The 22,060-nt window shown below is 44.4% G+C and overlaps 1 protein-coding gene across 2 annotated transcripts in view; it reads left to right on the forward strand.

Moving 5' to 3' along the window:
- Positions 1 to 22,060, forward strand: part of EXOC4 (exocyst complex component 4) — a 393,637-nt gene that overhangs the window by 9,857 nt on the left and 361,720 nt on the right. For both annotated transcript variants that reach the window (XM_061346823.1, XM_061346824.1), the window contains exons 2-3: positions 12,488 to 12,677; positions 16,495 to 16,689. In XM_061346823.1, coding sequence (XP_061202807.1) covers positions 12,488 to 12,677; positions 16,495 to 16,689 — 385 coding nt within the window. The remainder of the gene's footprint in view (positions 1 to 12,487; positions 12,678 to 16,494; positions 16,690 to 22,060) is intronic.

A 22,060-nucleotide genomic window follows, 5' to 3' on the forward strand; every position in this document is an offset into this window, starting at 1 on the left:
GCAATCCCTGGGTATTCATACCCTTATGATTTATGTGCTTGGTCCTCAAGCACCTTTTTAGTCCACAGGTGAGGTTTTGGCCTCAGGTGTTCTAGCATCTGATTGGGTTCTTCCTCTGTCTCCATACAGGCATCCTGTTAACTGTATCTGTTTGAGTTAACAGCTTCTGCTGGCAGTGGTAACCTCCTTCTGGTTTGTGCTTCTTGTGCACTAGCTCCATGGCTGAGCATGGGACACTAAGGTCCTGAACTGAGGATAAATATTACTTAGCGACAGCTAAAACATCAGTGTGTTATCAGTGTTTTTCCCTTAAGAAAGACAAAACACAGCACTGTTCCATCTTCTAGGGAAGTTAACTCTTTTCCAGCTGAAAGCATGTCTTGGTGAAAGTCTACAGTTTACAGCCTCAGGCTCCAGCAAATCCAGCTGCTGTGCTAAGCATGTAAAGCTAAGCAAGCAGCATCCTAAACCACACAATATCATAAGCCTGTATCTTAAGTGTCCAACACTGGGGAATCCACCGCTTCCCTGGGGAGATAATCCCAATGAATTAGCACATTTTATCATGTAGTATTTCTTACTGCAGAGCACATAGATGCATCTTCCATGCGTTTATGAAGTCAGCTCTTGATCCTCCCACCTATTTGGGCTTCAGACTCCCTGCTCCTATTCCTCTGGTAATCTGCAACTTGCCAATGTCCGAGTAACCCTCTGGGCAGCTGAGAGTTGGGTTATTCCCTTTCCCTCACATCCTGACCTCTTCTATTCACCTCTTGTTATTTCTTGTCCATTAGATTTGCTGCCACAGAGAGCTTGTGCTGCTGTGTCTGAGCGTGGCTCTCAGCAGGGGACTGGGCTTGGCCTTTGGGTCTTCCTGCTCTATAAGCTTTTGGTAGTGATCACAACTGTTTAAACTGGAATGAGAAAGCAAATACTGTAATTGCTGTGTGGCCTTGGTCATCAAGAGGTGCCTTATGAAAACTAACTTGATTCTAATGGGTTGCTTTTTACTCTGCTTTTCTTTTTTCCTTCATTTTTTAATGCTGAAGTCTCCCTGGCACATTGCAGCTATTTCCTGCAGAGAGGAGACGGGGCTTTTAAGACATCCACTGTGCTCTGCTTAAATGATTATTTGTTGCTTCTAGCAACTGCTTTCTCGGTTTAGCTCCACAAATCCTTTATTGGGCAGAAATTGTCTGTGTTGGCAAGGGCTGTGCTTTGGTTCTGTTTCATTTTCTGTATTTTAGAAAGGCTTGTTGTAGTCTGCTTTGGGTTTTAGATGCTTACTATAGTTTAAAATAGAGAACATGTAGATAAACAGACCCCCTTCTCTAGTTTTGCTCTCTAAAGAGTAGTTTTCATAACCTTAGTGCTGTACTATTAATTTTATTGATAGGTGTGATGCAAGTATATATGAAATGTTGCTCTGCTCTGGAGCCAGGCTGAGAGAGCTGGGCTGGGTCAGCCTGAAGAAGAGAAGGCTCCTGAAGGGGAGACCTTAGAGCAGCTCCAGTGCCTAAAGGGGCTGCAGGAAAGCTGGAGAGGGGCTTGGGACAAGGGCCTGTAGGGACAGGCCAAGGGGAATGGCTTGAACCTGCCCAAGGGGAGACTGAGCTGAGCTCTTAGGCAGAAGCTCTTCCCTGTGAGGGTGCTGAGGCGCTGACACAGGGTGCCCAGAGAAGCTGTGGCTGCCCCATCCCTGGCAGTGCTCAAGGCCAGGTTGGACACAGGGGCTTGGAGCAAGCTGCTCTAGTGGAAGGGGTCCCTGCCCGTGGCAGGGGTTGGAACTGGATGAGCTTTAATGTCCCTTCCAACCCAAACCAGTCTGGGATTCTATGATAATTCATTTAATGGCTGTGTTGACTTCTTGGACCTGATTCTGTATGAAGGAGCAACACAGAAACAGGCAGCAGAAAGTTTACTGTGGATTTCTATTAATTAGAGCTTTGATCCCCCCAGTGGCTCAGCACCTGGTTCAGTTCCACTTCACTGCAGTGTTCATCTTCCAGATCAGGTGAGAAATACATAAATTTGATGGGTTTGCCTCTTTTTGTTGGTGTTTCCCACTGTCTTCAATGAGTGTTCTGTTTTGAGGTGCTGTGTGAAGGCAGATGAACTGTGTGCTTAAAGAAACCTCATCCTGAGCTAATGGAAGATTCTTTCTGGATTTCCAAGCTGCATCTGTGTATCATGTAATACTGCTTCTGCCTTCAGGCACACGTTTGCTCATGTCTGATATTGTGGAGCAGAGGAAGAGAAGCTCTCCAGCAACACACAGATACAGCAGTGGTCAAGAGCAATGGGCACTCCAACACTCCTCTTCTGTAAGGATTTTTTAGCATGTTGCAGGTGCAAACAGGGTATATATATTGCTTAGTGTAAGACCCATATTTGCAGTTTGGACACAGTATCTCTTCGTTCACTTTGGTTTAATCAGATACCCACAGCAGCGTAATGCCCACATACTGTTCCTGCAGTGTTCTTCCTGGGAAACTAATTCTTTAGTCCAGAAATTGATAATTAAAACTGTTTGCTATCCATAGTTCAGCAGTAATCATATTGAACATGACTGGCCTTAAGGGAGGGAAAATAGGCAGGTAGTTATTCAGCCAACCTGGCTGGAGGCATCAGAAGAAGCAAATATGCAGAAATGAGACATTTATTATTCATTAATGTTAACAGTTTTCACTAAAATCAACACTTAATCTAATTTTCTTGGCATATTATTGGGCAGGTAGGAAGCCAAGAGTGGGCTGACATAAGAAATCAGTCATCTGTCCTGGAAAACAGACTGAAGCCCTTGAACATACAAACTGCAAGGGGAAATATGAGACTTCTCAGTATAAACAGAAGTTGTGAAGTCTCAAATCTGATTCCTGCTGGAGCTGTGATTTTGAGGCTGGTGCCTGTACATGGATAGTCTTAAAGGTTGTTAACTTCCTTTTGCTACAGTGCAAAATATGGGGCTGTGGAGGGCAACTAGATCATAGAATCCCAGACTGGTTTGGGTTGGAAGGGACCTTAAAGCTCATTCATTTTCAACCCCTTGCCACAGGCAGAGACACCTTCCACTAGAGCTGCTTGATCCAACCCTCTATGTCCAGCCTGGGCTGGGGTAGCCACAGCTTCTCAGCAGCCTCACAGCTGGCTGCTGTGCCAGCATCTCAGCAGCCTCACAGAGACTAACTTCTTCCTTATCTGCAACCTGAACTTCCCCTGTTTCAGTTTGAACCCATCACCCCTTGTCCTATTACTACAGTCCCTGATGAAGAGCCCCTCTCCATCATCCTTGTAGCCCCCTTCAGACACTGGAAGCTGCTCTGAGGTCTCCATGCAGCTTCTCTTCTCCAGGCTGAACAGCCCCAGCTTCCTCCTCATCCTGTCTCCATATGGGTGGTGCTCCAGTCCCCTGATCATCCTCATACCCTCCTCTGCACTTGTTCCAACAGATCCATGTCCTTTTTATGTTGAGGACACCAGAACTGCACACAGTACTCCAAGTGAGGTCTCACGAGGGCAGAGTAGAGGGGCAGGAAACTTTGTGGTTCAGCAGCAATATCACCATCCTGAGCTCTACAGCACTGCATAAAGTACCTGCAGGGATGCCAGTTGCTGGCTTTGATGAAGTCTTTTCCTACCCAGTGACACAGGATCCCCCAGAAGAAGCATTTCTTAGTAACTTAGTGTGGCTCTTTTCAGCTTGTGCTGAGCTTGTTGATATGAAGACTGAGCAAGTAAGTTGGGTGTGCATTTCATTCACATCAGTGCTTACTTACTAGTAGTTTGGTGTGAATAAGCTGGTCACATTGATGGGAACAGGGGTGTTACATGAAGATGAATCTGCATGTGGTGTGCTTTCTGTGGTGCTAGAGCTATGATGCTCAATCCTGTTTTGGAGCTGGCATGCATTTGAAGCTCAGGAATATCATGCTACAAAGGGAGGTGAACCGCTTCATAGTTTAGCAGCTGATCATCTCGCTGGAGCATTTCTGCACTCTGTAGTTATCTGTTGTGCCATGATGTGTATAGTATAATGGTGTTTGTTTTCCTCTGCTGTTGAATAGCTTAGTAAACATCATGTTCTCTCACTTCACAACAATGGAAGGAATTTATTAGCTTGTCAAGGAAATTGGGGCTTGTTTTCTGTCCTTTTATATCAGCTGCCGTTTGTTTGAATGCTGGAGAGTGGGTCTCTTGTCTTCCCTTTCTCCCCATATTGAAGCATCACACTGGAGGAGTAAATGTACAGAGATGAGATTGTGGCAGTTCTGCAGCTCAGGCACCTGTGGATCTTGGATAGGTCTATGGAAAACATTGATGTGGCCAGAAATAGCCAACACTTAGTCCATAGTGTGAGAATAACTTGTTACACGCTGTGTGGAGTGTGCTGGTGTGTGGTGTTGCTTGGACCAGATGAATCAAATGGGTTCTTAGAGAAGGATTTCTTTTCTCCCTACTGAATGTGTTGCATTTTCAAAGCACTGGATGTACTTCCTGTGGTAAGTAGTAGCTATTTTGTATGTATTTTCTGGTCTGTAGCACTCCTGCATTATAAAAATGAGACCCTGTCTGACTCCCTCAGAGCTCTTTAGTGTTTCAGTGAGAAACATTTCATGTTGCTGCCCAGAGGAAAATTGCTGAGACTGAGGTCTGTGGGGAGAAAAAGGCTTTAATGGCTCCAGTGGGTTTTCCAACTGCTTCCAGTTCCCATGTTGAGCATTTATAGGTGAGCAACTGTAAGTCAGAAGTCTTGCCTCCCTGTGTTTTGAATTAGTCTGTAGCTTTTGACTGTCACAGTCTGTTGTAGTGCTGTAAGGGTAGATTCAAACGTGCTTTTGGGTTGTATTTGTACCACCATTCCTTGATCTGTGGTACTGAGGAAGGAAGACTTATCTGGAGCTGTGGAGTTCATTCAGGTCTCTAGAAAAGTAACAGCCTCTTGCAGAAGTGGAGATGGCACTTAGGTTTGTTCAATGGGAATACATTTGCTTATGTATTTAGGTTTGGAAGTTCCCTTTGATGGGAACTGTTGCAGCAAGTTTAGGGCTTTTGCCATCTCACAGTGTGACGGTGCTTCAGGACTCCTGTACAACTCCTTCCATCTACTCCCTGGGCTATCGGAGTTGGATGGTGGAAAGTGGAGATGAAAAATGCTTGTGATCTACAGATCCAATTTGACCAAAGTGCAGAGTCCCAATGGACTTTTGTTAATCCAATTTCAGTGTAAATTCACTGACCTCAGGAAATATCAAGGTTCGTTTTTGTCCTGTATGAAATATGCTGTACATCCCATGATAAAAACATCTCAGGATTGTGTCTGATCATTATCCTTTCTGCCCTGTCTGGTGCATGTTGAAGGGACTGCACTGAGTGAAACATTTTGCATTTGTATAGTCTTTATTTTAACCAAGTAAAACCAAAAGCTAGGGAGATTTGCCTCAATGAATTTGTTGTATAAAATTGTCTCTTAACAGCCTAACATCCAGCTGGAATTACTCTAATCCTGTTGAGCTCGTGCTAATGAGGCAGGCATATGTAGCCATCCAGCTGCCACGTATGCATGGCAGGTGTCTTAAAGGGGAGCTGGAGTCTCACTTGGAAAACTGGGAATGAAAAAGCAAGTGAACTGGTGAGAGAACTGGACATCCCAGAGTTCATAACCTCATGTTCTTGTTGTCTAAACTGATGTTCTTTCTGTTTGTTGTGTTTTGAATGCTTTTGTTTTCAGGGACTTCTATAAAGCTCATGTAGATTTATCACTGTTTCATAATCCTGTTTTGTACTTCTTCCTTCAAAGTTCTTTCTGCAGAGTCCCTTTCCCAAACAATTTTGAGCCCTTTCTATTTGGCAAACAGTGTGTTGACTTTTCTTCCTTGGCACACATTTTAATCAAACTGAAAAAAGCAAAGATGCCCTTGGCTTGCTTTTCTGCAGTGTTAGCAGGAAAGTAGGTAATCTCAGGAATATTAAGTATTCCTTGCTTTGCTTTATTTTCTGTGCAGAGCAAGAAAAACAAATGGCTCCTGTACCAAGGGGCTTAGGTAGGAAATTCAGGCGTACAAGGTAATGTTTCATATGCAGTCGCTCTGTTTTGTAGTTACAGATGCTGCTAAACTTCAAGGATTTAATGGTGTGTTTTTGAAGGAGGAAAACACATGGAAATGAGTTGCTGGAGTAGAGAGAAGGTTGTGAATTAGTTCTGGTTTATGTAGGTGTGTGGAGACCTCAGTGCCCCTTTCCAGTATTTGAAGGGGGCCTATAAGGATGCTGGGGAGGGACTCTTTGTTAGGGACTGTAGTGATAGGACAAGGGGTAGTGGGTTAAAACTTAACCAGGGGAAGTTTAGATTGGATATAAGGAGGAAGCTCTTTACTGTGAGGGTGGTGAGGCACTGGAATGATTTGCCCAGGGAGGTTGTGAAGGCTCCATCCCTGACAGTGTTCAAGGCCAGGTTGGACAGAGCCTTGGGTGAGATGGTCTGGTGTGAAGTGTCCCTGCCCATGGCAAATGGGTTGGAGCTGGGTGAGCTTTAAGGTCCCTTCCAACCCAACCCATTCTGTGATTCATCTGATAGAGTGACTTGAGAGGAACATGAGTGGAAGGCTCTTGCTGGTGGCTGTAAGCAGTTGTAAGTACTCGCACTGCTTTTGACTATGTTCTAAGAACTTACACGTTACAGCCATGGTGGACAAAAATGTGAATTATTGCCTGGGAAAAGGTTTTATGTGATTTTTTTAAACAGGAAGATATCCAGAATCAGCCTTCTCAGTTCTGCAGCTGACTGGGTTCTGATAGTTTTGGCTTGAAACAGCTTCACTTCCTCTTATATATTGCTATTAGCATCCCTTAAAAAATGGGTTTGCTTTTCTCCAAGTGCTGTTTGGTTCTTCAGAACATAGAATCCTAGAATCAGACACTGGTTTTGTTCGGAAGGAACCTTGAAGCTCATCCAGTTCAAACCCCTGCCACAGGCAGGGACGCCTTCCACTAGAGCAGCTTGCTCCAAGCCCCTGTGTCCAACCTAGCTTTGAATGCTTCCAGCGATGGGGCATTTACCACTTCTTTGGTCATGATTGTGGGATGGATCCTATGTGCCCTTGTGTTCTCCAGCCATTAATCCAGACTTCCATAATTAATGGAAACAACCAAGTCCCAAACCCCCGTACCCTTCTGAAACGTTAGATTAAGCAGTCTCTGATTCTTTTCTTCATTTGGATCTTGGCTTGTGATTTAAACTTCTATCCATAAAGGAACAATGTGCAGGTATTTAAGGCAAATTCATGTGGTTGGAAGAGAAAACACTGACCTGTTAGGCTGAAATTCTTTGCTGTATAGAATTACTTACCAGTATTGGCATAGTAAGTGGTCTCTTGAATATTTTAAACTAGAACAGACTGAAGGGCTGTAAATACAGGTAAATTTTTGGTCAAAACATGGGTATGATATTTTTAGTGATTGCTTCCACATTTTTTTTTCCCCAAACAGGTAATCAAAGCAAGTGAGAGGTTCTCAGTGCAGGTGCTTAATTCTGGAAAGGTTTCCCACCTGGAAATCTCAGAATATGGTGGCTGACTGAGCCTGAAACTTCCATTGAGTTCAGGTCTTGCAGGTCAGGGTCATAAGGCTGGATAGTGTCTGGGGATGCAGCCCAGCACATGGTGGGGGGTTCTGGGCTCAAGCACACACTGAAGCTGGGTCATGAGGAGCTTCTCATCAACCAACAGCCCCAAGTCCTTCTCAGGGCTGCTCCATCCATTCTTATCCCAGCCTGTATTTGTGTTTGGGACTGCCCTGACCCCTGTGTAGGACCTTGCACTTGGCCTTCATGAGGGTTGTATGAGCCCCAGCAGCTGAGTGATTCCTGTGTCTCACATCCTGTTGGATTCCAGGCTGCCACCATGTATTGAGCTTATTTTTCGGAGACCTGCAGGTGTAGGAGGTGACATAATTGACAGCTATGTTCCCAGTGTTTGCTGCTGTGGTTCCTGAGGTCAGGTTGAATGGTCCAGAGCTCTGAGACCTCTTTATTCCTGTTACCTTTCTTTGAAATGTGGGTTGGCAATATTCCCATGCTATATACTGGCTGCATTGTGGTTTAAAGGATGAAGTCTTTGGAGTTCAGACTGTGTGAGATGCTGTGTAGTGCTCAGCCAGATGGACTGTTCTTTCCCCCCTAAATCATCTTCTTTCTGCTGAAGGTGGCAGCAAATGTGTATCAATATATCTAAGCAGACAAATAGCGAAATAGCAACTAAAGTTGATAGTTTAGACACTGGAAGATAGCTATAGTTTCAATAGGAATAAGCTTGTAGTATCTCAGAGGCTTCTCATCTCCAGCTATAGAAGCTTTGTCCTTTTGCCACGTTTTGTGGTTTCTAAAATAAAGGCCCTGATGTGATCTTTCAGGCTTCATAAACATCGATGCTTTGGCTGTGCAAATGTCAACTGTTTTTAGAGCAAATAGCCTATAGAGGGCAAGTTAAACTCAATGATAAGGACAAACAACTGAGCAGCACAATTTGAGTGTGCTGTAACAATATGGATGTGCCTGGAAGGCTGAGATGGGCAGGAACTTGCTGGAGTGTTGAAGAGGCCTGTGACATCCTCTGATGTGAGTGATGTGTTCTTAGCCTTGGAGAAGGATCTTTTAGCTTTCGTAACCAACTGCTGGTGTTGTAGATGGATCCAAGGCAATACTTGCCAAATCATGACTTTTGAAATGGAATTTAATTAAAACTAAGAACTTTTCTAGTTGGTGATAGAGGTCAGTTGGGTTCTGCTTTCACATTGGCTGTAGCAATCCACAATTCTCCTGTGATCTATAGCGCAGGTTGGAGAGAATTGATGTTTTCATTAAGCACTGAGATAACCAATACTATTTAGCTTCAAACTCAAACAATATGTCAGCTCTTAAAGAGGATTTACATTCGTGCCTCGTGTGACTGTGCTGAGGAGCATTCTTCTAGAAAAACAAGCAGTTCTTCACGAAGACAGTGTATTCATCTGCAAGAGCTCTTAGTGGAAGGTGATTTACTGCCAAACACGTTCCTGTACATAGAATCCCAGACTGGTTTGTGTCGGAAGCGACCTGAAAGCTCATCCAGTTCCAATCTCTGCCACAGGCAGGGACGCCTTCCACTAGAGCAGCTTGCTCCAAGCCCCTGTGTCCAACCTGGCCTTGAACACTGCCAGGGATGGGGCAGATGCATGCTTTCTATTCATCTGTTATAGCATGAACCCAAACCTCACTGTGTCTCACCAGTACGTTTGGTACTGTTGCATTAACAGTTATGTTTAGCGTTGTCTTCTAGTGTATGGAATCTTAAAATGGTTTGAGTTGGAAGAAGCTTTAAAAGATCATCCAGTTCTAACATCTTCATGCATTACTCTGTGTGAAGTGTTTACATGACCCCTGCTAACAGTAGTGGGTGTTTTGGTAGTACTTGGTGCATGTAATCACAGCTTGTTTGATGGACCAGTGCTGTGGATTCCCAAGGTGAGAAAGAGAAACTGGGCCATGAGGATGCTCAGGGGCTGGAGCACCTCCTGTATGCAGACAGGCTGAGAGCATTGGGGCTGTTGAGCCTGGAGAAGAGAAGCTGCGTGGAGACCTCAGAGCAGCTTCCAGTGTCTGAAGGGGGCTACAAGGATGCTGGAGAGGGGCTCTTCATCAGGGACTGGAGTGATAGGACAAGGGGTGATGGGTTCAAACTGAAACAGGGAAAGTTCAGGTTGGAGATAAGGAAGAAGTTCTTCCCTGTGAGGGTGCTGAGGCGCTGGCACAGGGTGCCCAGAGAAGCTGTGGCTGCCCCATCCCTGGCAGTGTTCAAGGCCAGGTTGGATGGAGCCTTGGGCAGCACGGTCTAGTGTGAGGTGTCCCTGCCCATGGCTGGGGAATTGGAAGTGGATGATCCTAAGGTCCCTTCCAACCCAAACATTCTATGATTCCATGACATAGATCCTCCTGCTCATCCTTTCAGCTGAAATGCAGATATTTCCTTCAGGAGTCTGTAGTTAAGAAATAGTTGTGTTTAGCTCATGCTGTAGTGTCAAGATGCAGCCAGCAGTGTGAAGGTGCCATAAGCACGGTGTCAGAGGTCTGTGGCAGAGCAGAGGCTGTAACTCAGATTTGTTCATCCCAGGCTTATTTTCTAACCACTCTTCTCACTTTCCAGATCTTTATCTGCATGATATCAAAGCATTTTGGATGCAGTGCAATTAAAAACATCATCTTTTTATGTGAAAACGTGATTTAATATACAATGAAGAATGTTTGCTAGTAGAATATCACTTTAATAACACAAAACATCCCTGGGTTTAGCCGCCATGAAGCATGGAACTTGTAAGTGTTATGAATTTCATGCATTGGAAGAAGCCCTGTCAGTGTAATGGGGGGGGGTTTATCTCAAGATGTTCTTCATGCAAGAGGAGAGATGCACCTTCATCCCCTGTCAAAAGTGCAGCTCTTGGTATCTGAGAGCAGGGAAGAGGGTGTGAGGCACCCATGCTAATCGTCTGAGACATGACAAAGGGAAGAGTATTGCTTCTCCTCATTTCCATGTGGTATCTGTTATGGCCTTCTGCCACTGCCATCTGAAAGTGACAACAAGTGTTAAACCAGCATAAACCAAAATCCATCACTTGGGTACATTGTCTTCTTGTAGGGTGTTGTAGGACAGATTTTGGCTGTAATTCCTCTGTCCTTGTCGTTGAGCAGAACAAGTGTGTGTGTTCCTGTCCTCCCCTCATGCCGTGTTCCATATGGGAGTACAGATTTGCTTGCTCACTTGGATTTCCTTTGCTGCTCTTTCTTGGGTTGTGATCCCTGTGAACTGGCTTTTGCTTTCATTTTAGAGGTGGAGTCCTTGTTGCTGTGCTTGGAGGGGAAGGAGTCAACTGAAAGTTTGGGGTATGTCTCTTGACAGCGAGAGGGAACATTTCCTGAGTGAAGGCTTTGAGACGAGCTTTTGCATTCGAGTCTCTGCTACTTTCCTAATGGCATTGAAGAGTTCAGAGTAAATCTACCAAATACCCTTCTTGTGTCATGCTTGTTTAAGATCCTCTTAAACAAACCATAAGGAAATGACTTCTTCTCCATTGTTACTTTTCAGTGATGTGCAGGCAGTTCTTACCTTCTAACTCCTGCTGTAGAGGACAAGTGCTTGTTCCTGCAAGGACAGTTGATATTTTCTTTCTTCCTTGACAGATGGTGATACTGCGTTTAGTTTGACTGGACCTCATTGAAAGTAGCAGAGAGCAGGCACAGTGTTCAGCAACGTGGGTTTTGGCTCCTTCCAATTATTTGACCTTCTCTACACAAATAGCTTTAGAAATGTGGGAAGAACTCAACAAATTCTCTATTATTCCTCATGGGGTATTTTTTTTCCATAGTCTATTTGTTTGGAAATAATGGCTGCTGCAGTCTTTTACTATTTTGATGCTCTTTCAGTACAGGATTTGTACCATCTTAAGATGGTGCCTCAGTTCAGAGGCCTAAATTTATGTAACTTAAATGAAATAACAGTCTGCATGTTTTCATGCTCTACAGGTTGTATGTTTAATGGCATTGTACTTTCAACAAGTAGATGCTCCAGATGTCTTTTGAAGTTGTGTTTTGAAGACCTCAGAGTGCAACCTACTGTAGGAGACAGTGGCTATTGCTGTCTCCCAGGTTTTTTTCTGGTAGCATCATGGTTTCCAGGTGTGGACTTCAGGATCTGAGGGCAGGATGGGTCTCAGGAGTAGGGGCTAAGGGAGGGGAAGAGAGAGAAAATGAATATCGCATTGATTCTTGAGTAGAAACTTGGGGTGACCACAAAAGCTTTTGCCTTCTGTGCCAGTTTCATTACCTTTTCAACAGTTTTGTTGGAACCTCAAGCTTCATTGTTCTGTATGTGTATATGTAAAAGAAATGAAACATCTTGCTTCAGATTAAGATTAAAAATACCTGGTGTTACTCAGAGGTTAAAATAAATGAGGGGGGAATTAGGGCCCTTGACATTAGTTTGCTGTATCTGTGTTTGAAAACAGGTTGTCTATTGGATAGCATGGGTAGGCTTTAGATGGGTTTCTCTCTGTATGTATGATATCATAGTGAGTTGGATTGGAAGAGACCTTAAAGCTCACTTGGTTCCAACCCCTGCCACGGACAGGGACACCTTCCACTAGAGCAGCTTGCTCCAAGTGCTCTCCGGCCTGGCCTTGAACACTTACTTTGCCTAAACCCTGTGGTGTAGTAAAGAAGCCCTGAAGTTATCTGAAAACATGGAAATAATGAAACATAATATTTAAGGGGGTTTTATATTTCTGAAGTATGTCTTTTTCTGCTAACACCCCACACACAAGTTTTCCCAGAAGTAAGCTTCTCTTGAAGTGTACAGACTTAAGAGTGGCTTAAGGTTTGTGATAGTAATAAATTCTTTAAGCAAAGGCTTCATGTCCTCATAGGTAACTTCAAAATACCCCTATTTTTGTCATCTGTCTGCAGGACTTTATCTACCAGTGATGATGTTGAGGACCGTGAGACTGAGAAAGGGCGCCTGGAAGAAGCCTATGAGAAGTGTGACCGGGATCTGGATGAGCTCATTGTACAGCACTACACGGAGCTCACCACCGCCATCCGCACCTACCAGAGCATCACTGAGCGCATCACCAACTCACGCAACAAGATCAAACAGGTGAACACTTTGTGTGTAGTTCTGTGTTTGCATTGGCTCCATGGGGTGTGTTCTGGGTATAAATCTGGGCAGCTTCTCTTCTTAGAATCATAGAATTAACTGGGTTGGAAAAGACCTTGAAGATTAAGTCCAGCTGTTGCTCTAGCACTGCCAAGGCCACCACTGACCCATGGCACTGAGACCTCGTCTCCATGGTGTGTGAGCACTTGCAGGGACGGTGACTGCAGCCCTGCCCTGGGCAGCCTGTTCCAATGCCTGAGCACCCTCTGGGGCAGGAATTGTTCCTCAGCTCCATCTAAACCTGCCCTGGTGCAGCTTGAGGCCATTTCCTCTTGTTCCTTGGGAGCAGAGCCCAGCCCCTTCCTGACTCCATCCTCCTGTCAGGCAGTTACAGAGAGGGATAAGATCCCACTGAGCCTTTTCTTCTCCTGTATTCAGTCCTGTTATGGTAGTGTAATGTTGTAAAATCCCATTTTCAACTTACATTTATCTCTCTGGTTCTCCAGCTGCTCATTATAATTCTGAACAGAGCTGAAAGTTGAACTGAGGAAGCTTTGTTACCCACTAATCCTGATCTAGGCCTGATCAGAGGTAGTGGGTAACTCTGGCTTGGCTAAGAGCAGACCATCTGGTCCCAATACAGGGGTCCCTGGCTGTGTGCTGCTACCTGTGTTCCCTCCACAGGGCTCTGTCTTGTGTTTAAGAACAGAAGCTGTTAAAAAGCAAACAGAGAGGTGGATGTGAAGCTCAAAGCTTTGCAGTGTGCCCTCTTCACTTCTTGTCTGGGCATGTTGCTGTCAGGTTTCTGCAGTCTAAGGGCTGCTAAGCTAACACCTTTCCATCTAATTTGTTTGTGTTCTGCTGTGTTGGCCTCCAACCACCTCCTGACTAGCCAGGGTGATTCATCAGCTTGCTTTTCCCCTGAGAATCAGAATTTGGGTGCTATTTCTAAGCTCAGTTCTGTTGTGTGAATATACATGAACTCTGTGCCCCTGTATCTCTGCATTTTGAGTGCTCACACTTCAGTAGTGTGCCAGTAAGTAACTCTGGCAATCTTCGTTGTGGACTTGTTGAATCTGCTCTTCCCTTGCCACAGTAGTTTACTTCTTTAGTCTCCTGTCCCATTTCTATTCCTGTGTATTTTGCTGTACCTAAACTTTGCAAATCAGACACTAGTTCTCTTTGTTTTTCTTTTCCTTACACTTTGGAGTTCTCAGCTTTAAACCTTTCACAAGGGGCAGTGGGGTTTTACCCTTCTGGAGCTATGTACTGACCCTTCTGCCTTTGAGAATTCATTTAGCCTTTTCGAAGCAAATGAGACCATCCTAATGGTTGCCAAGACTAAGAGTTCATTGTAGGATTTATGTACAAAGCTCAGCTCTTTGAAAGCAGAGATCAATTGCATTAGATTTGAAGTAAGCCACAGCCAATGGGCTATTTTCACTCAGGGTACTAAGCTTTGCGGGGGTCAAAGCAAACATAGAGGGCTGTGACCTTTTGGTCCTACCTACAAGAGTAGCTGCAAAGGTGAAGGACCTTTTGATATTTAAGTTTTCTTATTAGTTTTGGTCAATATGTATTGAAGCAGTTTCGACCTGGTCTCAGGGGAGGTCCTAGATCTGATTTGTCATCTATCTTTTGCACTGTCAGACTTGCTTTTGATGTTCCTCTCCTATGAAAGGTGGATGACGGCACCGGTGTTTACTTGTGTTAGGAATTGTGGCAGTGATAGTCCAGATCCCTGTGTGTATCTACCTTTTGTAGTCAATTCTTGTATGAATTCCTGACGGGAAAGGCTTAGTTTTGAATCTAGCTTTAGAGATGTTACCACTGTAAAACTGAATTACAAAGTAGAATCAATTTACCCTACCAAGGGGAAGCTCTTTCTTAAAGACTTGCTGTTCATTCCTTCCCCTGCTCCCAACTGTAGCTATAGTTGATGATCATTCTTGCAAGGACAGGAGTTAGGAATGTCTTGTGAGATTCCTTCCAGCCCTGTTATTGCTTTGCTGACCTACTTTGGCTCCCTGTAACAGCAGCCCACTGATGATGGTGTGCTGGGTCAGTGACACACTTTTGGTTAAGGTATTGAGCAGGGATTAAGTCTGAAACGTTTTAGTTTGCCTTTGCAGCAAGTTATGACCCTCTTATATTTGGTTTTCTATGTTAGCTGGGGCCTTTTCTGTTACCCTTTTTAGAAGGATGGAGTGCAGTGTTACTGTACGGATGTCTCAGTCTCTTCAGGCTCTGGATGGAGATGGGTTTATGTAGTTGATGCTATTTACTGCTTCTCTGCATTTTGGTCCATTTATGTGTTTCACATGTATTCTTGTAAACTACCTTGAGGTGAACAAGGGAGAATGTGTTGAAAGGGGATTTCTGGAGTGCTTTGGAGGCTCATTATTTAAAAGTAAATTGCAGGACCTACTTCTGAGTGTCTCTTCATCTGTAATTCAGTGAGAGCTCAGCCTGAGGAAAGGTTGGACCCCAAGTGTTCAGAACTTAGCACAAAACCAAGAGTAGTGTGAAAGGGATGTGTGAAGCTGGGCTGCTACTAGCTGCCACATTTTAATGTGTAGTATTGATATGCATGATGCAAGAAAAACTACGTTACACTGACCTTACCAGGGGATATTGGGAGAACCTAAAAGCTGGGAATGCGGGATGTGATTTTTGAGCAGGAAGAATGGAGAGTAAAAACTCTTGATGTTTTCTGGAATGGGGTGAAATAGTGGAGACTTTGCCACTTACAAGGTGGCATGAGGATCAGAAACCAAACTGAAGGGTAACACTATGTGATCAGCCCTTGGGTTGGAAGCAATCTTTAAAGCTTCCCCAGTTCCAACCCCTGCCACGTGCAGGGACCCCTTCCACTGGAGCAGCTTGCTCCAAGCCCCTGTGTCCAACCTGGCCTTGAACACTGCCAGGGATGGGGCAGCCACAGCTTCTCTGGGCACCCTGTGCCAGCGCCTCAGCACCCTCACAGGGAAGAGCTTCTGCCTAAGGGCTCAGCTCAGTCTCCCCTCTGGCAGGTTCAAGCCATTCCCCTTGGCCTGTCCCTACAGGCCCTTGTCCCAAGCCCCTCTCCAGGTTTCCTGCAGCCCCTTTAGGCACTGGAGCTGCTCTAAGGTCTCCCCTTCAGGAGCCTTCCCTTCTCCAGGCTGCCTCAGCCTGGCTCCAGAGCAGAGCTGCTCCACCCCCCCTGATGTGATGGCAGTGATAAATAAAGGAAATGCTGAATTAAATTGTATCTTAGGTGCAATTTATTCAGATAAAACCATCTCTCTCATAAGAAAAAAGGCATTGCTTGAGTTACTAGGAAGGTGGTTGTACTCTTAGATAGTCATGTTTCAAGGAATGGACACCAGACTTGAAGAAAGGAGGAGATGTGCCAGGAGATTTAATAGGCAGATGGAAAATGTTTACAGCAAACAACTTAGTAGTGGCTTATTTGCCTTCACAGAAAATTGAATTCATGTTGTATGCCAAAATACTGAATTGATTTTTGGAACATGTGCAGATAAGCTGCTGGTCATGGTTAATAGGATCCTGTGTGTGTTGATGTTACACCAAAGTTAAATTTCCACTACAGGTAGAAAACGTGCCCAAACCCATTTACTATGAAAGCAGTTTGGTTTGTAAGTACTCTATCCTTTCCTTCGGCTAAAGGAATGACCAGAAATCTTAAGGATTTGGTTATAGTTTTGTGTCCTTTTTGCAATTCCTAATGAAGTAAATGTGGGGAAGGGCTGATCTGTGTTAGAAGCTGCCAGTTACAGGGCCAGACCTCACTAAACTTTTGACATGTTGCTTGTAGGTGAAGGAGAACCTGCTGTCATGTAAGATGTTGCTGCACTGCAAGCGGGATGAGCTGCGCAAGCTGTGGATTGAAGGCATTGAGCACAAACATGTCCTGAACTTGCTGGATGAGATCGAGAACATCAAACAAGTGCCTCAGAAGCTGGAGCAATGCATGGCCAGCAAGCACTACCTCAATGCCACAGACATGCTGGTGAGATGTGGTACCTCGTGTTGGGAACACACTGGTCAGCCATATGGCTGTCTGCAGACAGATCTGTCTGTGCTGCTCTTTCCTGTTTTCCTGCTTAGTTTCCTCTTTTGTCACTTGCTGCTTTCTTGGACTGGAGTTTCCATTTGGTTTTGTTCTGATCTGTCCTGACTGGACCTTGAGTCTCCCATCCTCTTTGCTTGGCTCTTGTTTTTCAGAGCTAACTTTACCTGTTTGTGTCCTCATTATTTCTGTTGCCATCTAGTTCTTTACCCACCATAATAGGATTCTTTCTGCTTCTGTGTTTCAAAACTGAAGGCAGAAGTATGTTTGCTCATATTCCTCGTGTGTTTGACAGAGAATGCCTTCAAGGAAACCTTTTCATTGCTTTGGTTTGTTACTGTGTGTTTCTATTTTACTGTTCAACAGGAAAAAGAGTTGGAAATCTTAGTTGTATCACCCCATATTCGTAGAACCGAGACTTGACCTTTATTTCCCTTCTTTCCATTTTAGCTCATTTTACCTTAAATGTGACTTTCTATAGCTTGTTCCCTCTGAAAACTTTTCAGTAGTTTGATGTCAGTCTCCTCATCCCATTCTCTGGCATGTGTAGCCCTATCTGGATTTGTGTTGTTGCTTTCACACCCATTTGTCTGATTTCACTCTCACCCTCCTGCTGGTTTCTGTTGCTCATGTTCTGTTTTCATGCCACATGTGATGCAGTTGTCTTCCTGTAATCTGGTCACAATTTTCCCTTTCTTCCTTCTTAAAACCATCTTGCAGGAATCCTCTGAGTCTTAGTCTCCTCAGAGTCTCACTGTCCTTTTAAATGAACTTTGTTTTATATCTTTCATGGGTAATATATCTATTTCTGTTGTGTAGAGTGGAATTTTTAAGCTACTATATGAAATGTATCCTATATGTACAACCTATTGGAATTCCTGAAAGCAGATCAGCAGTGCAATGACTTGAAGCAGCCTGTGGGAGAGAGCAGTCAGGCTTGGCCAAACCTTTCCTCAGGTTTCTGATACAGGGAATTGGAGTGTGGTGTTTGTCTGGTGTTTTCAGTTACAAGAGCTAAATAAAGAGTGGTCAGTGTAGGGGGAACCCCACAGTATTCAGACTTAAAAACCGGATTCAGCTGAAGTGTTGGTGCTTTCTTTAACTGATGGACTTGCCTGTCTGCTTGGGTTGGCTTTGCTGTTGCGTTTTTCATGCAAAGAAGTACTTTATTGGAATAATAATTATTGGAATGATCTCCCCATGGAATTGTTGGTTTCTTCGATGTTGGACATTGTTAAGATTCAGCTGGACAGGGTGCTGGGACACCTGTTCCAAGTCAGGCTTCGTCTAGAAAGGTTGGACCAGATGATCCTTGAGGTCCCTTCCAACCTTGGATTCCATGATTCTATCTAATTTTCAGAAGAAAATTCCAGAGAATGATTAATTTCCTTTCTGGAATATAAGATAGGAAGTGTAAGAAGAAAAATAGCGGTACTTTATAGAATTGTAGCCTGGTTTGTGTTGGAACTTAAAGCTTATCCAGTTCCAACCCCAGCCACGGGCAGGGACACCTTCCACTGGAGCAGGTTGCTCCAAGCCCCTGTGTGCAACCTGGCCTTGAACACTGCCAGGGATGGGGCAGCCACAGCTTCTCTGGGCACCCTGTGCCAGTGCCCCAGCACCCTCACAGGGAAGAGCTTCCTTCCATCCAACCTAAGTCTCCCCTGTTTCAGTCTGAACCCATCACCCCTTGTCCTATCACTACAGTCCCTAATGAGGAGTATGATAAATACTTAGGACTTTTTATATGCTTTAGAAATGTTTTGCAGTATGTGTATTTGATGTTACTGGCTTGCAATGTATTGTGCGTGCAGGTTTTTTTACACCTATACTTGTAAGGTGTTAATAAGGTTGCTCAAGGCCACCTTAGAGCCAGTATTAGACCTCACTGAGGTAGAGGCTCCTGTGTGCTTCGTTTCTTGTTTGTGTGGTTTTGTTTTCCAGAATAGAATATCTCTTGTAGGAAATCAAATGATAATGATGTAAAAAGCAGCTGTGAGTTTGTTTGGGCTTTTTTAATATATCAAGAAATGCAGAGAGACCTGAAGTGAAAATTGAAGGCGCTATTTCAGCTGTTCCTTGACACTCGCAATTCTCATTTGGAGACAAGTGTACCTGGAATGAAGGCACGGTAACCTGCCTGTGTTTGGAGCTTTGTCACAGGCAAATATCACTGCAGGCTCAGTAGCTTTTACCATCTCCCTTTAATGCTACCTCTGCAAGACAGTGATGTTGTAATCACTCACTGCCTGCAGCGTAATTTCTTCCTCCTTCCATCTGATATGAATATTACGTAGAATCATTACCATGCTGTCGGGGCAGTGAAGTGTGTATAGATCTCTGTCCTTTTGTTTCATTCCTCCAGGTAAACAGATGCTCATAGCTTATAAAAAGCCCAAAGTGATGTGACAAGGAGCGCGTATCCCTCCCGCTGAAATTGAAGCACTGATTAATACCGTTGCCTGTAGCAGTGCGATACGTACAGTCCAAATGAGACCTGTGCATTAGGTTGATGCAAGTGCTCTAATGGCATCATTTCTGCTTGCTGCATCCTGCTTCTGCAGCCTGTCCTTTGTATTCCACTCACATTAATTGAAGTAATTTTGCCACTGAAGCATGTTTCAAACCTCTGCATTTAAATTGAAATTTTAATTCCCTTATTGTTTGCAGAAGACGACTGAAGATGGTTTTGTTACAGGTTTCATTAGCACTCCAAACTCTCCAGCTGCTGGTTCTAATGTGCAGTGACTGAGTAATGCTGGTAAGAATTGTTAATAAAAGAATGGCAGCTTTTCCCAGTAGGATGAACACAATCAGAGGTAGTTTGTGACAGCTTCTATTTGTAGGAAGGTAAAAATTTGAAGTGGCAGCTTTTTTGTTCCCAAATCTGTATCCACAGATGAACTTTAGATACCATACACCCGTGTTCTGTGTTCATTCAGCATCTTGGTAATGCACACTTTGGTGCGCAGAGCTGGTAGGAGCAGGTTACCCGTTCTGTAATTGCTTCTAACACAGGTTGTGTTAAAAGAAACTTTAGTTCCAACCTCCTTTGAATGGGGAAGCTTTGGAGAAATTAGGATAGAACTCTTGTTTCAGATTAATGATATTTCAGTTAGTTTCTGTCTAGACTTATTTTAAATTACGAGTTTTTACCTTTTTATGTCAAGAATCTTGTATTTTACACATTAAATTCCTAAAAGGGAAGTTCACTTTCATGTAGCAGTTCAGTGCACATGGACATGTGTATTTTCCCTTTAACCTAAAAAGGGGGCATAGGGGAGACAGGCTTTCTTGCCCTCTACAACTGCCTGAGAGGAGGATGGAGCCAGGAGGGGCTGGGCTCTGCTCCCAAGGAACAAGGGATGGGACAAGAGGAACCGGCCTCAAGCTGCACCAGGGCAGGTTTAGATGGAGCTGAGGAACAATTCCTGCCCCAGAGGGTGCTCAGGCATTGGAACAGGCTGCCCAGAGCAGGGCTGCAGTCACCGTCCCTACAGCGTGGAGACGAGGCCTCAGTGCCATGGGTTAGTGGTGGCCTTGGCAGTGGTGGGCAAAGGTTGGACTCTGTGATCTTAAGTGTCTTTTTGAACCTAGATTATTCTGTGGTCAGGTGTTGAGAGAGGAATCCTGGCTCAGATGGAGTTTCCCAAGAAAAGGCAACGGGCAGTGTTCAAAGGGTAGAGCAGCAGGGCTGGTGGCAAAGGCTTGAAGGTGTAGCTTGCACTTGACCTGAAGGATGAGCTTGGCTGCTGGAAGGTAGGGTTCTAAGTTGTTCTAGAAGAGATGTTTTAGGTGTGCTGTGCAACCCTGCAGCCAAGCCAGAACTTGAAGCAGAGGGCACACAGCGGGATGGGCAGCAGTGGGCGAGGACTGATGGTTTCTTGCTTGGAGGAAGCAATTTTTGGCTGGTTTCCCCCAGCATTGGTCCGTGTGTTGAAGGGTACTGTGCTCTCTGTCAGGCAGTTACTTAATGAGCTCAAGTATCAGAGAGGGCTGTGGTGTTGATCTAATTGTTCTGACTCTACTCTTGACCCATGAGGTGCCCAGAGGGAGAAATTAGTATTTTCCATTTGTTTAAATAATCAAAGAGATGAAATGCTGAAAACAGTTGAAGGAAGAAATGTTGTTAAATCAAGTAATTAAAGGCTATGCCATAATATGATTAAATGAAAATTGGTTAGGCTTTCTTTGTATTTACTGGCTCTAACATGTCTAGCTTCACAAAGTGTATACAGTTTTAGCAAGTCTTCCCATTCCAATAGACCATGAAACGCTTTGCTCTGAACTGGATTTGTTAGAGCAGGAGTACAGTTCCTTTGGGGTGGGATTGTGTCTGGTAACAAAGCACCATGAAACTGCAAAAATGGATCCATGGGAGATAGGAGTGAGGATAACTGCTGTTTCCAGTTGAAACTCCTTTTGTTAGGAGGATGACAAGACGGAAGAATGAAGGTGGAGAGAAGGAGGTATAGAGCCCTTGGACTTCGTTGTGTTAAGAGCTAGGAACTGATTCATATGTGTGTTTTACTCAGGAGCACATCCTTCTCCTTTAGCCTGCCTGTCTTTGTTCCAGGGAATACAAAGCTGAAGTGACAGTACCTTGGTTCTCAAGAAGTAGGCCAGGGAACACTCCACCACCTACTTCTCTTTCCTTTTCAATGTTAAGGACTTGCAGTTTGGTTTCCTTATGTCAGGGAAAGAATTAATCAGTGTCTCCTGCTCTGCTTCTTGAAGTGAATAACACCACCAGGTTTTTCTCAGAGCAGATGTGGTGTTGCCAGTTTGCTCACATTCTAGAGTGGAGCCAACGGCTGTTACTGTTGTTGCATTGAATTAAATGCACTTTGTGCAGGTTCTAGCCAAGGGACACCTTGGTCCAAGGGAGATTGGTCCTGTGCAGGTAAATGCAGCTTCATTAAAGCACGCTGAGCTCACACTGGTATCTTTATGATGCATTCAATGGATTTTTGCTCAGCTCTGTCAGAGCATCTCTATAAGACCCATCTCCCTGTGGTAAGATCTCTGTCGGGTTGAGTTTTTGAAGAGCATCGCTTCATTGTGAAATCTGACTTTTATATCAGGAGCACACCAGATGCAGATCCATTGTCTGCATGTGTGTTTTACACAAAATACGTGTCAACCTCACAGGGGAGAGCTGCTTCCTTATATCTGACCTGAACTTCCCCTGTTTCAGTTTGAACCGATCACCCCGTGTCCTATCACTACAGTCCCTGATGAAGAGCCCCTCCCCAGCATCCTTGTAGCCCCCTTCAGACACTGGAAGCTGCTCTGAGGTCTCCACGCAGCT

The sequence above is a fragment of the Neopsephotus bourkii genome, unplaced genomic scaffold (assembly GCF_033783945.1).
Source record: "Neopsephotus bourkii isolate Nb327-2 ecotype Australia unplaced genomic scaffold, CSIRO-AGI_Nbou_v1 NB_281, whole genome shotgun sequence".
In the NCBI taxonomy this organism is placed as follows: domain Eukaryota; kingdom Metazoa; phylum Chordata; class Aves; order Psittaciformes; family Psittacidae; genus Neopsephotus; species Neopsephotus bourkii.